We start from the raw sequence: 17862 nt of genomic DNA on the forward strand, positions 1-17862 counted from the left end.
CGAGACCTGATCTAGGGGGTACAACTCTAAAACACCCATATGAAAAAGATCGGTTTACATTTTAATAATCAAGTGAACATAACCAATAACCCATAGCCAATAACAAATACATGTCACTTATTTTATTTTTGTTGTTCATTCATATCTTATTTGACCTAGTTAACATTTATTTATGCATATTTTTGTATCTCTCCAACTTTAAACGATATTTTTGGTTTACTGTCCTATTGTATACATTGGAATGATTTCAAACCTGTTTTTATTTATCCTAATAATTATAAAGGAGTGCCTTGGAAATATGTGTTTACATAATTTGTGGTCAAAACGTTTGAGACCCACTGAGATAACTTGGACTGAAATGAACTATCTAAACACTGAGTCCTTTACCTCACTGAGCCTCTCAGTCTGACAGGAGAGCTCTCCTCCACCCTGGTTGTAGAAACATCTACTTCTTATATCCGTTAGCGCAGCGAGCACCAGATTCTAATAACAACAGCGCCGGTACCGGTGCGCCCTCTCTCTCTCTTTCTCCCTCGCTCGCTCTCTCGCTCGCACTTTGGCTGTGAGCTGCAGGCGCCTGATAAGCCAACATCCCCCACTTTCATCACTTACAGCGCCCATCAGGGCAAATGGAAAGTGTAACCGGGGTGAAAAGGGTGTTACATTTACTTAATTATGAATGTTGTTACATCAAGGCTGAAAATTAGGATGAGCGCCAATGGTCAAAAATATTTTTTCCCTCCCAGAGCTACCAGCACAGCGCCCCCCAGATCTGATGCCCTATACCAAAAATCGGCCCTGCCTAGTACAATTGCCTAGTGGCAATGTCTCAACATTTAGAAAAAATACACCTTTATTGAACATACAGTAACACAAATACTACAAATCCACATAACAAACAATCAAAAATGAAAAAGGGTCACCACTTATTATTATTTTAATTAAAAAAAAAATATATTATTTCATCAGCGGCGCTGCGCCGCCACTATTTGTATATAGGGGAAACACTGATGGTATATTTGGGATGGTTTGCGACGGCCAGGTTGACGTACCTTGTAGTTGACTGGTCCCACCTTCTCTGCCACTTCATAGGGACCTTGCCACGATGCCAGGAATCTGTGTTCTGTGGTGGGGACCAGGAGAAGCACTTTATCCCCGGGCAGGAACTCACGCGGTTGGGCACCTCTGTTATACACTTTCCTCTGGGCTTCTTGGGCTTGAGCCATGTGCTCTCTGACCATGGGCCAAACATCTTTCATATGCGTCTGCATCGTCTCTACATGCTCCGATGGGGGCTTGGTTGCTCCTCCCAGGCTTCCTTCGCGATGTCGAGAAGTCCTCTGGGCTGTCAGCCGTACAGCAGCTCGAAGGGGGAGAAACCGGTTGAAGCCTGTGGAACTTCCCTGATTGAAAACAGGACATAGGGCAGAAGCTGGTCCCAGTTACGACCATCCTTGTCAACAACCTTCTTTAACATGGATTTCAACGTCTTGTTAAAGCGTTCTACCAATCCGTCTGTCTGAGGATGGTAGACAGATGTACGAAGCTGCTTTACCTTGAAGAGCCTGCAGAGATCCTTCATTATCTTGGACATGAAGGGAGTGCCTTGGTCTGTTAGCATCTCTTTAGGAATCCCAACTCGGCTGAACAGGTGAAGCAGCTCCCGTGCAATCACTCTCGTTGTCATGTTCCTCAAGGGAATGGCCTCCGGGTACCTGGTTGCATAGTCAAGGATCACAAAAATATACTGATGTCCCCTGGCAGACTTCACCAGCGGTCCCACTAAGTCCATGGCAATGCGAGAAAACGGTACATCGATTATCGGTAGAGGTATTAGGGGATTTTTAAAGTGTGGCTTGGGACTCATCTTTTGACATTCAACACAGGTGCGACAATAATCCTCTATATCTTTTCCATTTACCTTGACTTGTATAATTTGAGCCAGGGAGCTTTCCTGTACCCAGCAATAGTCAAGAAGGTGGCAGAACCTTGCACCAGATGAGTTGGCGGTCGGCATTAGCTCATCCTTCCCTGGGCAGTCCCGGGCAATGTGGCCCATCTCCCCACACTGGTAGCAACGCGGTTGGCCCTCTGGCAGGAAGGACTGTCGTCGCCTTACCTCTTCTGGTTCCCATCGCGGTTCTCGTGCCGGTCTAGTCCGTGATGCTTCTCCACTGACTTTCCGGCCCCACTCGGTGTCTGGTCGTGTGGACTTAAGCCGGTCCGCTGTGACCACGTGGCTCTCCACTACGTTAACCAACTCATCCAGACTGGCTGGATTCTGCTGGCTTGCCATTTTCTTGGTCTCATAGGGCAGAGACCGTATATATTTGTCCATCATTATCCTCTCTAAAACACTTTTCGGGGTTGCATGTCAGCCAGGCACTAGTTACCCGGCCTAGGTCATACATCTGGGTCCTGGCTGACAACTCTGGCTTGTATTTCCAGTCATGGAACCGCTGGGCTCTAGCTGCTAAGCTGTAGCCATACCTCGCCGGTGTTATGCATACCCACTGCACCTAGCGGTAGCGTGCACAGCGTAAAGCAAAAACTCTCAGACATTTCAATGATTTGTACGGCAAAGTACGGTTTGGAAACTATATAATTTCCTTTTTGGCGGACATGCATAACACGGCATAACACCGGAGCCTTGCTGCGGGGAAGCTTTGGCGCTGTTCCGAGTTTGTTCTAATCTGTCAAAATGACGGACTGCTTTCAGATTTTTCCGTCATTGTTAAAAAAAATCCGTCATGGACTAAAAATATTCGCTTAACGCGACCTCTGCTGCCAGTAAGCGTCAAACACACAAATATTCACCAAAAATGTTCTAACTTTCAGGTTCTTTTGCCAACACACTACCGACATACCAGAGGTCAGAGGTCATGCTCTTCATCATGGGCAAGATTCCCGTCCCTGGGATTCACCCAGCTCTCACTTCCATAGGCTCTGGGTGAGTTACTCGCAAATCTCTCACAAACACATGCTCTCTTTGTGCCGCGTATGCCCAGTAAACTGAATACTGCATGTGTTTGTTATTCTCTTTCATATATCTTCATTTGTTTTCATCTGCAGGCCCGAGGTGACGAGGATGATCCAGGTTATGTTACTGAAGTCCTTGGTCCAGGTACGTTTTCAGCTTTGCATTATTAATCATAAAAAAAATAGTGTTTACATATCTTTTAAGCAGGAGAAGCCTCCCTGTGTTACTGGTGCATTTTCTCACTCTAAGAAAGTACTTTATATAATAGCTCCACAAGTAGTTTTTATCGCATTTACAATACGTCAAGGTAATACTCCTCAGTAGCTGTCATCCTTCAAACTTGATCTCAGCCCTCGAGAAAATGTATTTTTCACAAACCATGTGTGTTTTGGGCAGCACTCTTATGGCCTGAGAATTTCATTTCGGCTATAAACAATTCCTTATCTCTTCCAAGTATACAGAATAAATCATACCATTTGCCATTTTTCAAAACGAGGTCGATTTCAATTCCCTTAGAAAAACCCATTTGAAGCCATAAATGACAGCCAGTTGACTCTCATGGGGTAGTTTAAAGCCGTTTTAACCCCCTTATTTTCAGCAGGAATATAAATGATGTATGTGTTAACCTCTACTAACTTGTTACCATCCATCTCCCAGGTGACGGCTGGTTTCCAGACCACCAACATGCTGACGGCGCTGCCCAGCTCCTTCCTGGAGCCGCTGCTGTCCTTCTCCCTCACCGAGGACCCAGAGCTCCGGCTGCTGGTGCTGCAGATCCTCCTCAGTCTCATCGACAGGCACGACAACACAGCAAAGTTCTCCGACATTAGGTACGCGTGTGTTATTCTAGGCTTAATTTCTAGTCTGTTTGAGCACTTAACAGTCTTTGTTAATCATTGTGCCTCGTCTCTTTGCAGCATCATCTCAGACATCTCTGTGCTCAAGCTCAAAGTCGACAAGTGCTCCAGGCAGGACAACTTGTTCATGAAAAAGGTAAAAGCTTTGTCAGTTTAAAAGCTGAGCTGATGAACGTGTTTTCCCTACAGTCTACTGAAAAGTAACCAGCAGTAATTACTTTAGATAAAGAAATGCATTATCACAATTAAATGATTCATTGCACATGAAATATTCTAATTCCTTCAAATGATTCTATTTACTTTTTGTTACAAAGACTTTGTAGTTTAAAAAATAGTATTACACCTATGATACTTGATTGCTCATGGTTTAATGTAATACATTTAATATGAAAAAAACTTTAAAATCCTTGTATTATTTAGCTATGTATGCACTGAGTGTAATTTTTTTTTTTTCTTCTTTTGATCAGTCTTTTTTTTCTTAAAATGCACTTCACTGTAACACTCTCTCTTAATTTGCCTTTGACATTTTAACAGTGTTTATTGTTATTCTGTATTGAGATGATATATCTGAGATGATAGTTTTAATACATGTCTGATGTGTTTTTAATGCATTTCTTGTGACGTTTTTTCACATAACAAAGGTTATGGGTTTAATTTTCCAAATGACATTCATGAAGTGTTCCCTGATATACTCTCTATCCTGTATGGGCTCCTTGGCTGAACACGCTTAACAGAGTAGTCTCTCCTTCAGACTCTTGATTCTCTCTCTCTCCTCATCCTCCTCCTCTCAGCATGGCCAGCAGCTGTACCGTCACATCTACCTGGGCTGCAAGGAGCCGAGCAGCGGCGGGCAGCACTACGAGTCTCTCTTCGCTCTGCTGGGTCTCCTCAGCGTGGAGCTGGCTAACGAGGAGGTGGTGGTGGACCTGATCCGCCTGGCGCTCGCCCTGCAGGTACTGAAACACATGCAGTCAGTCAAATTATATTTACTTTAGATAAGATACAAAAATTGAATGATTATAAAAAGAAAATAAAGAAAAAATGAACATTTAAAAAAAAAAAGAATAAAGACAAGTGTTTACTCCAAATATAAATATACAAAAGAAACAAAAAAACATATTGCAATGGAAATATGACAATATGTGCAGTATCTTATATTTGAAAGAAGAGGGCTTTGTAGATTTGAAGAGAGGTAGGGATACATAAAAATGTGCAAAATGTATTCAGAGAAATGTATTTATGTAGTCAGGAAATCATTCTGAAATTGGCCGTAATCTTCTAACACGGCCAGGCTTGGAATTTCGTCATTTTAGGGGCAAGGCCATTTGGCCTTTGGTGTTACACATTTTTTCAGGGCGCAAAGGCCACATGCCAGGGCACAAAGGCCAATGAGGGAAACATTTGGATTTGGAGCTTACAAATAAATAACACACGAATGACATGGAAAACAAATTACTTTTTTAATATCAATAATGTCAAACTCCTCACAGCTCTGGTCAGAAACTGGACAAAAGTTAAACATGTACAAACCACAGACTGTCTTTAGGACGCTGTTGTGAGTGTGGACGGAGCAGCTACAGGTTAGTTTAGCCTGATTGATCCATTCAGAAAACACGCATTTTAAAAGGTTTCTCGCTTACTGTTTTATCTGCAGACTTGTCAAAGCATTAATTCATGTTTTTTACTAACCGGTATCAGTATTTAGTTACTTCGGCATCATTTTGAAACGTGTATTACAATAAATCACGGTAAAATATGTTAATTTTATCGCAGTTGGCTTCCACCACAGTATTTACATGGAAATAAGCCCCGCCCCCTCTCCAGCGCGTCCTGTTTGAATGACAGGAGTAAACACAGCTGACACTCCAGCGGTTAGAGCGATGAGAATATTCGCATCACGTCCGTTGTGAACGCAGCATAATGCAGTTCAGAAAACACTGTTCTGTCGCTTTTAAAGCAACTTCGAGATTCAGGGGGCACACAGGCCATGGTGGCCGTAGGACGTACAATTATTTGTGGGGCATAACGGCCAGACCGAGGGGCTACGACGGCCATGGCCGTCATGGCCGCCCTGAAAATCCTACCCTGAACACGGCACTACAATATTTAGTCTCATTATATACAAATGAATGTGGCAATAAAAAGCCTTTCACAGTGCTTTGACATAAAGACCATAACATATCTAGAAAAAAGGACATTGAATCTAAAATAGATTTTTAAAGATAGGTTGTAAAACTCACAATAAATGGCACGAGATAAAGAAGTGGAAACAGTCCAAGATGAATGAAAACCAAGTGTGAGGGTATTTTATTAACATGGTATTTGTCCCTGTTTCCTGTGCAGGACCTGGCTCTGTCCACTGACGAGGCGCTTCCTGTTTATAACCGCTGTGCTGTTCATGCCATCGCCGCCGCCTACCTCAACCTCATCTGCCAACTCACCACCGTCCCAGCCTTCTGCCAGCACATACACGAGGTCTGGCTCCTCTTTGTGTACACGTCAACGAACGTGTGAATACTAAGAGCCTTCTTTAATAAACCGCATCCTTTCTCTGCCCTTCAGGTGATTGAGGTGAGGCAGAAAGAACGGAGCTACCTTTTGCCTGAGGATGTCTTCATTGATAATCCCAAGTATGTACTCCATAATGTATCTGACTCTATGTACATGTATATAGACTATATACTTGTACACTGTACACAACAACATTCTCTGCAACATTTAGCTTCTTGTATATATTTGTTTGACATGTATATAGTTTACTTTATCTGCATTACTTGCACATTGGTCCTAGATATTCTTGCACTATTTTGTTCTACTTTCTTATTGCAATTTTATTTGTTAAAAATAATAACAATTATTTTGTATTGTTTTTTTAATTAGTTGTATGTCTTATATATATTATTTTGTATTGATAGGATGAGCCTGGGACTTAAGATTTTCATTGCCATATTTACACCGTAGCTACTGTGCATATGACAATACATCCTTTGAATCTTTGCAAACCATACACTAAATTAGCTATTTGAATATGAAAAAATGTCAGTACATATTTATATATTTAACATATAAATATTTAAATTGCCTCTCTCTCTTTCCCCAGGCTGCCTTCTTCACTGGAGAAGGTGGAAGGGGACGTTCTGTTCCTCCAGTCCAAGATCACTGAGGTCCTCGGAGGCAGTGGGTATAACACAGACAGACTGGCTACCCCGTACGTCCCCCAGTACACTGGTAAGGGTCTCAACAAAACCTTTCTTGTGTTAAAATCATACATCGTGTTTAAAAGTCAGCTGTGCCAAAGAAGAGATATTCTTTAAAAGTATATAATGATAATATCTATTGAATTTGCCAGTGTGTTAAATCTTTTAGTTGGTGCTTTATTGATTCCTGTATGGAATTGTAGAGCTGCATTTCTCTCCTGCAGCTCGTGGGGATTTAGTGTTTCATTGAAGGACACTACATCAGGACAGACTGTTCTTCAGCTGTGGGGCTAGAGCCAGGATCATTGAGTTGAAGGAAAAGCCTTTTGACTATCTATAACTTATTGATAGGCATTGCCTTTGGGAGCTAGTTCACTTTTAGACTCATTTGTCAGATCGCGTCAGCCTGTGTTATTCTGATGTTGCCTTTGGATTAAAACAAAATGTCTGTTTTCTTTTCCGTGTCCAGATGAGGACCGTCTGTCCAAGAGGAAGAGCATCGGAGAGACCATCTCACTGCAGGTGGAGGTGGAGTCCAGAAACAGTCCAGAGAAAGAAGAGGTAAAGGCCAAAAAGCATTTCCAACAATGCCATCTTCAAGAACTTAAATGTACCGATACATATATAAGGACGTTCGAGTGAAATGAAAAGTGCTTGATATTCCTTTGTTCTTATTCTGTTCTGCAGAGGACGCCAGCAGAGGAGATCACATTTGAAACCCTAAAGAATGCCATCGGTACGTCAACATTACAATGATTGTGATTTCCTTTACTGTTTTAAGAAGAATCCTTCAAGCATTAAGGCCAAATTGTCACTTTCAACACACAAGCTAGTTCAGCATGGTGCAGAATAGAGACGTAAAGGTTGTTTGTGTCTCCCTCTAGTGGACAGCGTCGGTATGGAGGAGCAGGAGAGGGAGCGGAGGAGACAAGTGGTGGAGAAGTTTCAGAAGGCCCCCTTCGAGGAGATAGCTGCACACTGTGGTGCCAGGGTAAAAGACACATTCCTTTAACCCATATTGTTTGATTATTGTTGTTTCAGTTTGGCACTATGGTCTGACGTGATATTCTTTGTCCTATCCAGGCCACTCTACTCCAGAGCAAACTCAATCAGATCTTTGAGATTACAATCAGGTAAGAGACGGCACTTTGGTATATTTCCAATGAAACATTGATTGGCCATTTTTCCAAAGTGACATTGATGGCTGATAACATTACATTTTCATCTTTATTGATAGTATAATTATTCAAAGCAGCCCAACAAAGTGTCGCAAATCATCAGGTTTAAGAGGAAACAGATACAAAGCATTATGGTGTAAAGAACAATGTAGTTTGGAAAAGGAATAGGAAAAAGATAAACATTTTCAAAAAGGAAATGTAATCTCTATTAACTTGATGAAAGGGTCTCCAAAAATGAACTTGTTTTTAATCCATAAAGGAGTTTCCTGACTCAGGCGACCTGATTTCTTGGGGCAGGTTTGAGGCTCTGACTACATACAGTCTGTCCCTTTTAGTTTTTGCCTCTGGGACGGGATCGAAAAGTACTGTGCGTACGGTACACAGAGCTCAGACATAAAACAGGGAGAGAGGCCATGCAGAGCTTTTAAAGTCATCGGTTAAACCTTAAAAACCCTTAAAAACCCTTAAACACAATGGGAGTCTGGTGTGCTGGGGTGATGTGATCCGTCTCTTGGCTCTGGCTAAAGCCTGGCAGAGGAGGGCTTTACCGTCTGGAGTCGTTTAATAGATATATAGTTCAGTCCAGCAAAAACACAGTCGTTAAAATGGATGTTTGACATAATCCTAAAACTATTAAAACATGATTGCGCCTCGCTGTGTTGTTGTTAAAAGGTGATGATTGACTCCTGATGATGTTTCCTCTCCCCGTGCAGACCTCCCCCCAGCCCATCTGGAACCATTTCATCAGGTTACGGCCAAAGCCAGAGTCGATCCGTCCCCCTCTACGAGATGAAGTTTCCTGACCTCTGTGTTTACTAGCGCAGAAAGGGAAGTCACAGAACTATTTCACACTTGAGGACGGACGAGGAATTTATTTTTCCGGGAAAGATACCAATCTTTACATGGAATCACATGACCACAGGGGATGAGGAGAAAAAACCACTGTCCACTCAAGAACAAGCTACTTGTTAATCAACATAGTCATCTGAAATTCCGTGTAATTGCAGCCCAAAACAAGCAGGCTATTTATGTCGATTCATGCAGCAGTAAAACAAACTTTTATTTGTCTGTTATTCCCCTCGCGTCTCCTTCGATGTCTGTAGAATCTCCTGTGGTTGGATTTTAACGTTTGAAATTGCCAAGTACTGCGAGGGGACGATAGGTGGCACACTGAGTTGTTTCATTTGAATGAACTGACTTGTTGCATGCCATGTTACTGGACATTTTTGATAGCACTACAACTTGGACATTCTTTCCACCTGTTTGTCCCTTACAGGGTGCCATACTACTGTTGATCACAAAAGTTAGATTGACCGTTTTTTTGATATTTTATTTGTTTTGTTGTTGGTTGATTTTATCGCCGGAGAGAGCATATGTGTAAAAGATGTATTTTAATTTAGTATTTAGTGTATGTTTGAATGAAATATGGACAGATACAACTATGACGCTAATCCTTACCATATCCCATGTTACTCAGCTCTTAAACATCTCTTTTTAATGTTTTACCATTTTTTTCTTTTGCCTTTTTAGTGTTAGCCAAAAGTGCTTTTTCTTTCAGGACAGGCGTTTATTTCCTGCACCTCATATTTTTTCTTTCATATCGTTATTTTTTTGTTTTTATCAGTGATGTAAATGATTTATCTTTGTGCTATCCTCCCAAAGTGAGTGTGCCTTGCAGGTGACTCGAGTTCGAACGTACACGGAAACGCACACTGCTTCACAGTCATGACCACACTTATCTTCTGAAGTGTTTACTGTGATGTTTACCAGATCAAACACTAGAAGGTAAATAAGGATCCTTTATTTTCTCCTTTCCATATAAATGTGTATATACAGAGAAATATATAAATCTATAAGCGGATGTACAGAGTAGGGATTCTTTGGTGTGTGTGTGTACTGTATATAAACTGTATATTAATTCTAATTTTAGACTGCCACTGCACTGATTGTGTCCATAGATGAGGGAGAAAGCTACTTAGATAGTACTCAGATTTGTTTGTAAACTCTTCAATATGTTACATACGGGAGCACTGAGAGGCAAGGGGGATCATCAAAATTCTGGTGATACATGTTTCCAATTCTGAAAAGACTTTTGTGTTAATGAACAGTTCAAATAAGGTGAATCAGGATAATCTTTCCTTTTTTTAAACAACACACAATATATGTACTTTTTATTTTCAAAGACATTAAAACTCACATGGAAGAAAGCATGAATTAACACAAACTAATTGTACGTGCCATATATGGCAAATATAACCCTGGCACAACCTGGATGTTCACCTGTTCTCTATTCACAAACTCAGGAGGGAAATCTTTTAGATCAGAATTTGAAAATATGTAATTTAATACGATTGTTTTTTTTTTTTTACTTGCCTCTCAGGACCTCCGTAGAAACCAGCAACACATGAAATCAAAAAGGTTCATTGACAAGGGTTTGAACAGCCCACAAGAAAACATCTCCATCGTCTTGAGGCCAGTTTATCACACTAGTGACGTCTGAAACGTGTTCTGCTAAAGAATGAATGAAATAATCTACTTGATTATTCGCCACATATTACCAGACAGGTTTTTAGCACCATTGTGACCTGTAGAGCTGCCATCACATTCTCAGTCCTGCTGGAATAAGTTTGCACTCTGTCCTTATGCCACACCGCTGCTAACGCTGCCGCGGCTTCCAAGCAGTGCACCGGTCTCATTCAGCAAGATTAAAACAAGTCTAAAAGCCATTTGTTATGCATGTGTGCACATACACACAGGTATCGAAACAAAGTATAAGGGCAATAACTTGCCACTAGCCTGGCTAACACAGCCCAACTGTTGGTAGCAGATTAGTTTGTGTTTTAAATTGTTACCTTCTGTTGTTGTTGTGGCGCTGTGATGGTCAGTGTTGTGAGAGACCGACCCCCCCCCCCCCCCCTCTGCTTCTGCGCTTCTGTGAACTATCTGCATGGCGCGTGAGCAGCCATGTTTAATGTAACGTGTCCGTTCTGTGTCACGCTCCAATTATTTTTACTATGTCGAGTCATCTGTATGTATATTCATGTCCACTGTATCAGATCTGTTCATGTTTACCATTTTAGTGCAGAAGTGTGTGTGTATTTAATCATTACCCAAGACCAAAATCAGTTTACAGTTTTTTTCCCAGTGACTTTTTCCACAATGTTAACAAAGAACAATTCATATTACAGCGACGTGCAGCTGTTAAAACCTTCCAGCGACACCTTGTGAAGTCTTTTCAGCGCAGATCTGTAAATCTACCAGAGTGCTTGTTGTCATTGCATAGTGTATGGTAATATTGACTAACGGTAAACCAACCTTACTTTTGTCATTAAATGTCTCGTTAATAGATCTGTTTACAACGTAGTGCTGTTGGTCAAAATCTATTCATTCTGTGAACTTTGCACTTTAAAAACTGGATTCCCTAGTGACAAAGGCAGCTTTTACAAGGAGAAAATGCCTTATGAGTGTCAGAACCTGACTTTGCATGCTTGTGATGTTGCCGTACAATAAATGTGTCTGTATCCAGAAATAGTCTGATCTGTTTCTACTTGTTATTGACAATGGGGAAAACGTCATGGAGTGGAATTTTGTTTTCAAATGTGATCTGAATCTGCGTAACATCATCATGCATCATCATACAGTACAATAAAATAAACACATGCTGGAGTGCTGAGTCAGTTGTAGAGGTCAACACATATTAAGCAATCATTAATGTTAGGTTTCCTTAACAATGCTTGTCGTGTTATTATTTTTACTTGCCTGTAATGACTGAGTTTTGTCACTGTGACGATACTTGCATCAGTACTGTCACCTGAGGGAGTGGTTTTTCAGAATTAAATGTATCGTGTATTTTAGTGGTGTCTTTTCTCCTAATGTTTCTCTTACTCGTTCACAACAGAGAGTGCTGCAGCGAGAGCAAAAGTCTGATCATTGAGAAAGAAGAAACAAGAACTGCAAACAAAAACCTGTTAAAACAAAGAAAAAATACTTATAGTTCACATGATTACACAAATGATTTGTTTGTAACTTATAGTTTTATTTTTGAAATTTATTTTATTTTGCTTGACTTATTGACTTATTTTTCTTTTACACTCATAGTTTTGCTTTATATTTATGATACAAAACTAATACCATAGTAGCCTACCCTAGCCATACCCTGGCGCTGCCACTGGTGGGATGTATGGGGAGGGCCATTCTGCACATGCGTTAAATATTTGAATATAATTAATTAAACATTTTTACAGCATTAATTAATTTACAAAAAGATACAACTCTGTAAATAAACTGCATATATGTTTTTAAAAGCTTTCACACCCACGTCTTGCTATGGAATGGCATGCTCTCTTCTTCAAAATATAAAGATGATTCCCACAAGAAAAACAAGAAATCTCTCCAATCAGACCGGCAGCATTATTATATTTATCAAACAAAAAAACTGCTTTGTTTCTTCTCTTTATTTGAGGTTGTAATGCGACCCAGAAAATACATTCATGCTAATGATTGTGACGAGTTAGTTTAAAATAAAGACCTGTGGATACTAACATGCAATGGCTATTAGATTCTCTCGCCTCCATCCTACATTCAGCCCATTATCCTCTGCACATCCTTCACCATAATGTTCTTGAAGAGCTTGGTCAGCTTCCTCCGAGTCCCCCCCCCCCACTGTTTCTTTAAGCTGCCATTACGTTTAGAAGTCGGGCTCCCCCACCTGAAGTGACTCATCCGATAAGTCCCATCTTTCCTCTCCTGCGGGCCCAACGCTTGAGACTTAGGGCTGACTCTCGCCTTTGGCAACACCTGGATTTGACCCCCTCCATTCAGCTGCCCCCTCATTTCATCCTCGTTGCTGCTCAGCTCCCGGCGCACATGGCGGCGGAAACTGCCCTCAGAGGAGCCCCCTCCCTCCAGACTGGAGGCAAAGACTTTGACAGGCCGGCGTTTACGACCAGTGGGTTTGCCCCAGCGGAAATGCTCCATTGAATAGGAGCGTCGCTCATCGGTGTGGTCTTTCAGATATGACCCTGGTATCTTGTCTTCAGACACCAGGCTGGCCAGGATGATGCTGAGCAAGAGGTCATCGTCGTCATTCACCTTCAAGGCCAATGGACTGGGGGGGAGTTCAGTCTGAATGACTGACATGCAGAGCTGAATACAGTCCTGTGTGGAAGGAAGCAAAGAGAAACATCAACACACATTGAAAACTGTGAGTCATGTGAAGAGGTGATACACGGGTGTAAAATACACTGTGGTTTGATAATAGTAGCGGATGCTTGTTTGTGATCATAATTATGCTTTATTCTTTCATATCTGAGTCACCAAATAAATAGACCTCATGGACTCCCTTTATAACGGCGTCAATGTGCAAAACCTCCAACAAAATCTTTAAGATAAAGAAGAAAAACTGAAATATTAGACTTTCTCTCATTGGTGCAAATAACAACCTCTTCTTTGTTGATTCAATTTTGGTCCATAAGATGTTGGATAACAAGGAAAAATGCCCCAAAAGATATCCCAGAGTCCCCGTTGACATCTTCAGATTTTTCTTAAAGGCCAAAACCCAAATATATTATATTTATACAGCCTTGTTGTCTGTTATCTCTCAAATGGATTATTTGTGGAAGAAAACAACCATAACAAAAGATTATTTTGTCCACTGCTATTTCCATATTTAAGGATAAACCTTTAAGCTTAAAATTGTTCTTTTGATGCTATTCTATTTGATCTTTCACTTTGTTTTCGGTTTTGACTACTTTAGGTGAAATCTTTGTTAGAAACACATTTGCTTTGCCGATAGGGGTGGCAGTTACAAAGAGGAAACACTGTAGAAAGGCAAGAATGAAGATGATATAACCGACCGTTTGACCTACCAGTATCCTTCCCTTGTTGCTCAGGCCGTTGCAGATGGGGCATTTTGACCCAAACCCGGGGACGCACACATACGCCATCACCACCACGAACAACCAACATAGGCACACCATCTTCAGCCTGGTGTGGAGGACAGATAAACAAGAGAGGCTATGAGGAACTGTCCTCAGAACATTGAAGAGGATCAACAGTCCCAATAGGCTAGAATAGTCACATATTCTTGCCTTAAAAGGAAGAAATAAATTGTTACTTTTGGGAACAAAAGGTTCTCCTGATGATTGCACTTGCATAACACTTCTTTACATAACTTGACATGTTTCAACACTTTAACAACTGTAATTGGTGGATTTGCAGCTGTGTCACTGCTGAATAATAGCCCTGAGTTCAAATGCAATTCATCCACATTCCTTTTCCAAATTCATAGTATTTGAAGAGATCTGCAGCACATCAATCTTATTTAAAATGGAAAATAATGAAAACCATAAATTGTTTTGATTTAGTTCCCAAAGGAGGCTCGACTGAGGTTTGTGGTTACCGATCATGTGTGACTGTATGAAAATAATCAGTGCTTGGCGAGCAGGGATAGACGAGCAGGGCTAGACATGGATCTCAGTAGGGAACTACGGATTGATCAAAGCTCTCTCTCAAAGGACATTTAACCCTTTTCCTGCACAATTCATTCTTTTTTTTTTACTTCTGTCTTTTATACCCGCGTTAGCGTTTTTAGTTTCATAATTGAACTCTTAACGTATTGTTTGGCGAGACTGCATTTGGGCCCTCCACTTGTTTTCCTGTATACAGCTAAAACTTCACACTAATATTATTTTATTAGAAAAACATGGTAGTGTTTTTTTTCTGAGAGGCAGCCAAAGCAAATTCCATGTATTTATCACTGCAGTCTGTGAGGCTTCATCAAAATAAGCCACTGAGTTGTTGTTTGGAAAACAATGTGTGCTGTCACAAGCATGCAGTTAAAGTTAGACATGGGATAAACAACAGACGTCTTCATTTAAACAACGGGAGTTTGTTTGGCAGTATTTATGAAAAGGCTGCGCAGCGTTCAATACAGGACTGGATAAGAAAGGATTATGACTCTAACCCATACCTGGAAAATTCAACTTTAGTCTTGATTTACACGGCTGACGTTAAAAAACGATGATGATAACCACAGATGGAAATTAGCTATTAGCTATAATCTGGCATATTGCATCTCTTCTCTTTGCTGAGATTAATGGTGTTGTATGCATGGTCCTTCTATAAATAAATACAAATACAAAAAACTACTCATTAAGTAGCTTTTGTTAAAAAAAAGAGAGCAGCTGTCAATCTATTCAGTTGTTTCACATTAAATTGGCTGTACATAATCCCTCTTTTACTGTGAACAATGTATGATTAATTTATTAACATAATACAAATGATAAATTAGTTGGTTATCACCAAGGCTAGTCACTGTGACCTTTTTACCTGTGCTGGACTATGGTGATTTGTTGTATATGAATGCACCTGCCAATTACCTGAGCAAGTTGGATGCTGCGTGTCACAGTGCACTGAGATTTTTGACAAATTGTAAAGCACTTACGCATCACTGTACCCTGTATACCAAGGCGGTTTTGCATCACTTACTGTACGGAGGCTCAGTCACTGGTACTTTTTCATTTACAAAGCCATGTTGGATAAATTACCATCTTATATCTGCTCCCTGATCTCTCTGCGAATTGAAAGTACTTATTGCCTCAGATCGCATGCTGTGGTTTTATTAAATGTGTCAAGTGCTAGGACTGTCTTAGGGAAGAAAGCTTTTAGATGTGCAGCTCCACTAACTTGGAACAGTCTGTAAAAAGAATGGAAAATTACCAAGCTAGTACCACTACATGTTTTTAAAGCTCGGTTGGATGCTACAAAATCAGATGCTGTTGGTACCTGTACATGTGGTTAAATATGTAAATTGTAATCCCTGTACATGTTGCTGTATGATGTCCTTTTGTTGTTCTGTTGTTTATGTTTTTATGTCTTCTTGTGGAACCTACTGCTGCAGGTCTCCCTTGAAAAAGAGATCATTGATCTCAATGGGATTTTACCTGGATAAATAAAGGTTTTGAATTGAATTGAATCACTGTGTGGGATGTTTTTTAGGTCAAGGAGAAAGCAAATATGAATGGCTTGCTTAAAAGAAAATACTATAATTTTTAGAATTTTAGACAGTGTGAGAGGGGCGTGACATGCCACAAAGGTCATTATCCATCCAAATATGTTGTGGTTATGCACGCACTGTAACCACTCAGATTTTTTAAAAGTAGTAAAAGAAGGCACAATAGGGAGAGCCAACAGTTAAAGGTCAGTGAGGTGAAAGGGTCATTTTGTGAGCGGCCAGCCAACATTTGTGCTGTTTCAAGGACAATGCTACATGCACATACATTGCAAGAAAACACATGGGTGTTGTAAGAAGCTGCATTCACCCGGGGGGCCACACTCAGTGCAGATACATTACTTTAATTGTTGAGGAAGATGGACAAACAAATTCTTTCAGCAGCCCTGAATGACTTCCTTTATGTCGCATCTCCACGAGGAAAACGCCCCCCCCCCCCACCCCTCATCTCTTGCTGCTTTGTTTATTATCACATCCTAATCACTCGCTTCTCATGTTAAAACCATCGACTTTATCAACAGGATTTAATTTGAAGATGCTGGCTAACGGAGAAAAATAAAACAAAATTGATACTCGTTTTAACCGCTTGTTTTTAGTTGTTAAGGTTTTACATCTCGTCTCTATGCGCAGCGAGTTGTCTCTCCTTTATTGGGTAATTGTATCCTTTTGTTTCTTCCTCGCTTCTCTATTTTTCCAAGGAGCGACTCCTTGGTGGGCCATCATTTTTGTAACTCTGGCAGAGAGTCTTCCTACAGTATGACTCACTCAGCTCTCTGCAGGCATTATCTGATAACAGAGAGCTGCGATCAAAATAGATTCAAACCGTATGTGTTAACAATCTAAAGAGTTAATTAAATAGTCTGTTAGTTAGATTTGTTTATGGAAGATTTTTTCAATGAAAAGCAATTGAAATATCAGCAAGGAAAACTGTGCATATTCTACAACAGGCTGAGGTGAGACTATACAACACAAACATCTACAACAATTATGATTTACAGAGAAAATGCAGCTGTACATGTACAAAATCCCAAATAAGGTAAGAGTGTGTAATCAATTGCTCAGAAAAAACAAGAAGCTAACGACAACCAGGAACAATTTTGTTTCATGCCAAAAAAAAGCATCCATTGACAAATTTAAGACAATTTGTTTTTACCTTTTCCAAAAGCGTTCCTTTCCTGTATTCTTGCTTTTTCTCCGTTTGTCCACAGATCTTCCAGAGTGGCGACACTTAACTGTGATCCCTCTCCTCCTCCTCTGCTTTCTCTGTGCTCTGTGCTGAAATGCTCAGTATAGGAGAAGGTCTGCTGTTGCTTCCTCAGAGGAGGAAAGCTCTTTTTATAGACGAGCAAAGTGTGGAGGTCGGAGTCTCAAGGCCTCTGGGTGTGATCGAGGTAAGGGGTCTCCTGTTCCTCTCTGGATGGAAGGGAGTGTTTATGGTAAAGGATTTCAAGTCCTCCCACACACTTTGTAATCAATGGTGCAGCTCACGTCATCACATCAACAGGTGAAGCTTTAGTGATGTAGTTAACTAGCTCCTCATGTTTCTTCCTCTGGGTGAGTTGCAATCTTACAAATATCCTGAATGGCTAGATGTTTTAGGGATCTCAGGTACATTTCTTAGGTGCAGGTTAACGTTATC

At 40.7% G+C, this 17862-nt stretch overlaps 2 protein-coding genes across 6 annotated transcripts in view; one reads left to right on the forward strand and one right to left on the reverse strand.

Annotated features, from left to right (window-relative positions):
- Window positions 1–12066, forward strand: part of LOC117439815 (protein EFR3 homolog B) — a 48253-nt gene extending 36187 nt beyond the window's left edge. For 3 of the 4 annotated variants that reach the window (XM_034075907.1, XM_034075906.1, XM_034075908.2), the window contains 13 exons: window positions 2839–2950; window positions 3073–3124; window positions 3638–3810; window positions 3898–3973; window positions 4629–4790; window positions 6181–6312; window positions 6400–6467; window positions 6938–7065; window positions 7504–7595; window positions 7722–7770; window positions 7919–8025; window positions 8118–8167; window positions 8926–12066. In XM_034075907.1, the coding sequence (XP_033931798.1) occupies window positions 2839–2950; window positions 3073–3124; window positions 3638–3810; window positions 3898–3973; window positions 4629–4790; window positions 6181–6312; window positions 6400–6467; window positions 6938–7065; window positions 7504–7595; window positions 7722–7770; window positions 7919–8025; window positions 8118–8167; window positions 8926–9031 (1307 nt within the window). In that variant the 3' untranslated portion in view covers window positions 9032–12066. The remainder of the gene's footprint in view (window positions 1–2838; window positions 2951–3072; window positions 3125–3637; window positions 3811–3897; window positions 3974–4628; window positions 4791–6180; window positions 6313–6399; window positions 6468–6937; window positions 7066–7503; window positions 7596–7721; window positions 7771–7918; window positions 8026–8117; window positions 8168–8925) is intronic. The other variant, XR_004551195.1, reaches the window with a different exon arrangement.
- Window positions 12067–12278: 212 nt separating this feature from the next.
- LOC117440129 (pro-opiomelanocortin-like) lies at window positions 12279–17626 on the reverse strand. 2 transcript variants are annotated; one of them, XM_034076393.2, is made up of 3 exons: window positions 17377–17626; window positions 14080–14197; window positions 12279–13369 (listed from the first exon to the last, which is right to left on the reverse strand). In XM_034076393.2, exons 2-3 carry the CDS (start codon window positions 14188–14190, stop codon window positions 12794–12796), a joined length of 687 nt encoding a protein of 228 aa, XP_033932284.1. In that variant the 5' UTR covers window positions 14191–14197; window positions 17377–17626; the 3' UTR covers window positions 12279–12793. The 2 variants fall into 2 exon arrangements, with proteins under 2 accessions (XP_033932284.1, XP_033932283.1); XM_034076392.2 differs by having other exon boundaries at window positions 14068–14197.
- Between the last annotated feature and the right edge of the window lie 236 nt (window positions 17627–17862).

Source organism: Pseudochaenichthys georgianus, chromosome 24 (assembly GCF_902827115.2).
Source record: "Pseudochaenichthys georgianus chromosome 24, fPseGeo1.2, whole genome shotgun sequence".
Lineage (NCBI taxonomy): Eukaryota > Metazoa > Chordata > Actinopteri > Perciformes > Channichthyidae > Pseudochaenichthys > Pseudochaenichthys georgianus.